We start from the raw sequence: 6000 nt of genomic DNA on the forward strand, positions 1-6000 counted from the left end.
TCTCATATTGCCCCAAGTTGTGACAGGAGTAATATGGGTCTTCCGAGGAAAATATATTTGTGGTATCTCCCAGAAACTAACGCCATTCAATATTATTAATACCTACAGCTGGATGATATGTCATTCAAGCAATTATTTGTAGCAGTTTATATGCCTGCTTGTTTTTTTCCTACTGCTGATTTCAGGTTATTAATGAAGTAATCCTGGCTACCGGTATATCATGTCATAAATTGTTATCGTGCAGGCAAGAACGATGCGCTGCATGCGCATCCAATGTGCACACAACCTTATGCTTGGGTTTGATCAGCTGAGAATATGGATATTATGGGCTGAAATTTAGTACAGAGGTGCAATAGGAAAATAACAAATCTCATCGAGGAGGGATGTATGAATATTACGTTTTACAGTTTAGAATTATTAGACCACTTTCCTACTAATGTTCCATACGGTATGGTCTAATAATTATTACCAAAGCTGTAGTTTTTTTTTTTTTCTGAATATTTTGTCAAAATCTAACACAAAATGAAATTTTCATTTGAAAAGTTATAAATTTTCCCCCCACTTCGCTAGCTTGGCACTTTTAAGAAATTTGTCACACACTATTTTGTGCCCCCCTCAATTTTTGGTTCACTAAACCACTGATTGTAACTTTGTCATTATGGCAAACTACTGTAGTAACATGGCTCAGCAGCCAATCTCAATCAAGGATATGGTGGTTGCCATAATGGCAGTGCTACTGAAGTTGTAACTCTTTATATGAAACAGGCCCCTGAATATTAGATCAACATACTCTTGATGATTAATATTTCATCTTCATTTGATGTATTTTAGAGAGAGCAAGAGGAAGAGGCAAAGAGACTAGCAGAAGCCAAAGAGAAAGGTGGTACATCACTAGTAGGAGGCTTGACCAAGGGATTGATTGGAAGAAGATGAAACTCCTTGTGTAAACAAATCCGTCTTGTCATCACCTTATTCATTCAAACTTTGCCTGTCTACTATCTCAGATGTATGTTTGTCAAGGAGAAACCAGTTTTTACCTCCATATGCAGCAATTGTATTTTCCTTTTGCACTTTCCGATTGGACCGGGGAAGACTCGCGTATAAGACACTACTGAAGAGTCGAATTTGGGGCTGTTCAGGTTTTGAAGAAATTTGTTTCTATGTTGGAGAATGAGTACCTATCTGGCTCTTGGTCGATTGATATCAAAGTCTTGCTGCACTTTATTCAAATTGATCTCAACTATGGAAAGCCAGTGACACCATAATTTGTCATCTAGAATGGAATTCGAGTGACCCGCTATTTAAAAAAAATATAGATTTTGATCAATACTTAAATATTCCAAAATTTTTGGCATGAAATGTTTAATTCAAGACAGCATCAGTTCCTGTGCATGTGCGTGCATCAGATGTGCATTCAGTCATATTACACTGTAATTGCATTGTCTGTGTTGATCTGTTTGTTCATCTAGCTGGTTCTTGTTTTTCCTGCAATTAATTTTCACAGAAGATGAAAATGAATGTATATTTCATGCTGCACTTCCCTTGTGTCAATAGGGTGAATTATCTGCACGGATTCATGAATGGTGGCAATAATTGAAAATTGAATTAGCATGATTAGTGATAATTCTCTTATTCAGAGTTTGCTGTGATGAATGCCAGGTAAAAAAGCTTGCTGGCAAAATGTTGAATTGCATGAAGTGTCCAAGCATAGTTCACTCATTTGACATTGATTCAACCAGTTATGCTCTATTTTGCTTATAAGAGGGCAAAATCATTCTATATGATAGATAGGTCATCACTGGCATTCCATGGGTAAGATTAATGAAATTCGTTGTGAATCCTTGTAAAAGAAGGCCTTTGTTTGTTTGTCATCAATAACTAGCTTTGCATACCAGTTGGTAATAATGTCCATATTTCCCAAAGCATCTTCAAATTCTAGTACTATATGTTTTTTTTTCTATATCTTCATATATATGTGTTTAATGGGGGTCCATCCTGACTTCCAAGTTGGTTTGATAAAGGGGAAAATGAGAGATTTAATGAAAATCCACCACAGACTATCAGAGTTAAGAACACATGAGCAGCAGCACCCGCTGAATGGAATGCAATATCACGATGAACCACATATAAAAAGTCAATTCATGAAATTCATAGAGCGGCTTGCATGTGACATTTCCCCAAAAAAGTCTTGGTGGACCTCCCCTCAAGACAATTGTCAATTGTGAGATAATTGAATTTGAATATTGAATCTGGTAGAATTAACCAGTGCATGTAGAATGTGTATGTATGTACTGTAAAGGAATAAATCCCTGCGCCAAAATTTTGGTCTCTTGGATGTAATTTAGATAGTGAATTGTTTCATGCCATTAATAATTAAATAACAATTCGCAAGAGAATGTGATGATTTTATAATAGATTTCAAACTATCAAAATATCTTCAGATTTTTGCAGTAATGACAATTTTTAATGGTTGTTACTTAAAAGCTACGTTCACATATACACCTCTACGATCACTGTACAAAAGATTTTATACCATTTATTGCTATGTATAAAAATAGTTTGTATGGTGTTTGTAAAGGTACATGTATTTGTGACTGTAGTACAAGTTTCAGGCCTTGGGAATTGCTGGTTGGACAAAGTAGTAATCTTGTATTTCATCTTAATAAACCAGAATAAAGTACTGATTTTTTTCTCAAGTTTATTAGCCAATCAAAACCAAGGATTTCTCTGATGTCAGAGAAAGACAATTTGTTAGTTTGTAGGGTCGAATGAAAATTCTATGAATTACTTGTTAAAATAGGCAAACGTGGCCTGTCTTATCCAGTAAGTATTTTATATATTGACACTATACATTTGTTATATAGGCTCATTATAACTGTTATATGGTTTGATTCTTAAAACCACACTGGTCATATGGGGTTTAATTTGTCTTTTTTTTAAATACAAGATTAGGCCGGTAGGTTGGTCAATTTTATCTTATTGAATATTTTGAGTGCATGACGGCTACAGAGCGCATAGAATATTATCATAACACAAGTTTTACCAACATTTTCGGAGCTTTTAAGGTAGATACTTTAAATTGGTGAGTTGAAGTCTACTTAAATGACCCCTACATTTTTGCTTGTGTAATATTTGTGTATTTATTTTCTAACCATGAGCAAGGGCAAACTTAAATTGTTGGGTCTGCTTCTGTATAAATGAAGTCCCACACTTTATACCTGTATTTTCTTATTTAAATGTGCACTTATGAGCAATGCTACATTAACCTTTTTTTTTTTAAGATATACATAAAATAAAATAATGATAGAAACTTGAGCACTCTTGCAGCTTTTTACAGTGAAAAACACCAAATAAAAATAAAATTACATATGGAAATTAAATGTAAAACGATGATAATTCAAAACGGTATTCAGTTTTTTTTTTTTTAGTTTAAATGACTACTTGCAAGACTTTCCTGAATTCCTCTGATTACAACAGGTAAAAAAAAAAGATGGATGTGCTGTTAAGGACTGGGCCAAATATACTGGTATATTAGACTCTTCAGTATTGTCTGACACCTGGGGCCCATAACGCAAAGCTTAACTATTGATCATATCACTGTCAAAATCTGCCATATAATCAATCACAGAGTTTTATGTAGCAGGTCCCAGTTGTCAGATTTTACATTTGACTTCAAACGATATTTTGAAGCAGATATAATGGTTACCCAGTACTAGTGTCTGCTGTCTGCACAATGCTACTATTACACTTGCATGATATTGGGCCACGACTAGTTCACGCATCGAGTCGTGCCACGTCATTCCATGTTGTGAAGTGTGCGGGCCAGTGCGGACAATGCTTGAAGTGTCATGCCAAAATTTTAGAATTTCTAAAATCTTGGCACGACAAATTTCTGGGATTATTGGCGTGAACTATTTGTAAACTGTGGTGCGCAACCTCGTGCCATGGCACGCATTTCATAACTAGTTCACGACTAGTTTACGAGTAGTTTGTGACAAGTTAAACAATAGTTTGCGCATAGTTCACGCTCGCATAAGAATTGCCTCAAAGTCATACGCATGCGCAGTTTTGCTATATCAAACAGCAATTCATGAAGTTTGATTTTATGCTCCAATGAATGATAATGAATTGAATGACGTGACCAATAGCATGTACAGCATCAACTTTGACAAAGAAATGTAAGGGCCATACACAAGCAAAATAGTTACTATTGTCCCCAGACAATATTGGGCCCATCTGATGCTCGATAAGCACCTGGTAACAGTGCACGAACTATTTGTAAATAATGCGTAAACTAGTCGGGACTATGGCACGAAGCAATGACCCATTTCATGCCTCACATTGTCACAAACTGGCACGATAAAATCGTGCCAATGCGGGAACCCAAAATCGTGCAAGTGTAATAGCAGCATAAGTCAATCTTCTTTTAAGATAGTTGCCAAGGTTAAAGCAATTTTTCTGGACTAGATTTTGCAAAGCATGTGTTATTCATATCTAAAGTCAAGAAGATATCTGTGGTCCTAAAACATGACTTCAGCAGGCTCACCTGTATGTAATTCATAATTATATTTTTCATTTGGCAGTGGCTATAACAATCATATCATATACCTTTTGTAACACGAGTGATAAGTGCAAAATTTGTCAAATTGCAGTTAGTAAGAAGCTCTTGCATATTGTATCAAGGCTTTTATTCAGCCTCTACCTACTTGATAAAAATGGTATCAGTATTTCAGTACACTATTTCATATAGAGTGGTGCTCAAAACTTGGTGAACCCCACCCAAAAATGAACATATTTAAAGTTGTTTAGAGTTCTGCCAGCATTTAGATTCCTCATTTTGAAGTCAGGTGATTAAATATTACATTCAATAAAGATTGTTTCTCTGGACCCACCGAACATTGCAGTGTTGTTGTTTACATTCAACACTTGGCATGGAATAATGCATTTTTTGAAATGGCTTACTAACTATCGAGCACAACTGTATGATTATATAAGTAATCGAGATAGAGAGAGACTGATACAAGAGACACTAGGTCAAGTACCAAACATCAATACAGTCAAACATGCTTATTAAAATGAAACCTGTTGGGGTGTCTCACAAAGATTTAAGTGTGACTTAAGTTGCACTTAAACCCTGACGCATACACGATATGCAACGCGCAATCTTATTAATAGTAATACGCGGTAGTGCACATTCTCTTGGCATGAACTGACCAATATGGTCATGCCTTTTATAACGCACGCAATTAGGCATTTAAGTGCGACTCCAAGTCATACTTAAATCTTTGTGAAACACCCCTTGTAAAATTAAAGATTTTTCATCTATAAAGGCTGTATGACCCGGTAGTATAGTTCTAATTTAGACAGCAAAGCTGCCAATGAAGACCACCTGCCTATAAGAACTACATTTTGTTTCTTTGAGTAGTATGTGCTATGCTGAGTTTTCTGAACATATTCTTGACCAAGTGAAAACTCTGATGAATTGTTTGTTTTCATCTTAACTACAAATTGCAGTAAAAATATTCTTTGCAAAAAAATGCTCTTCAGATGCCCTAACTTTCAAAATATGACAAACATTTCTGTGTGCAGTATATACATTTATAACCACAATAAAGAGTTTTTCATGATTATTTTTGTGATTAAAACAATTCTGATGGTATACACTCATTCTCATTTGCATCATAATCAAAATTTCCCAATCATTTGGAGGCTGCTTCTTCTACAGCTAAATTGGCATAATAATTCCAATTATTTCAACACGATCATATTGCATAAAAATTGAAATTCACTCATTTCAAATATGAACACTTATGAGGTCACATAGCTTTGATTGATTCAGTAGTCAACCACACTATGAACAATTATTTTATCCCCCAACATACACAGATGAGTTGTCATAGCGATTATAGGAAATGTATTACCTATTCAAATACATTTAATTGGAGTACATGCATGAAAAAGGTTTTCCTTACATTATAATTTATTTCACATTTGATTCAG

General features: G+C 35.0%; 1 protein-coding gene across 1 annotated transcript in view; it reads left to right on the forward strand.

Moving 5' to 3' along the window:
- Positions 1–5520, forward strand: part of LOC129264712 (mitochondrial import inner membrane translocase subunit TIM50-like) — a 19238-nt gene extending 13718 nt beyond the window's left edge. The window contains exon 9 of the mRNA XM_054902635.2: positions 832–5520. Coding sequence (XP_054758610.2) covers positions 832–933 — 102 coding nt within the window. The 3' untranslated portion in view covers positions 934–5520. The remainder of the gene's footprint in view (positions 1–831) is intronic.
- The last annotated feature ends 480 nt before the right edge of the window (positions 5521–6000 follow it).

The sequence above is a fragment of the Lytechinus pictus genome, chromosome 7 (genome assembly GCF_037042905.1).
Source record: "Lytechinus pictus isolate F3 Inbred chromosome 7, Lp3.0, whole genome shotgun sequence".
Classification (NCBI taxonomy): domain Eukaryota; kingdom Metazoa; phylum Echinodermata; class Echinoidea; order Temnopleuroida; family Toxopneustidae; genus Lytechinus; species Lytechinus pictus.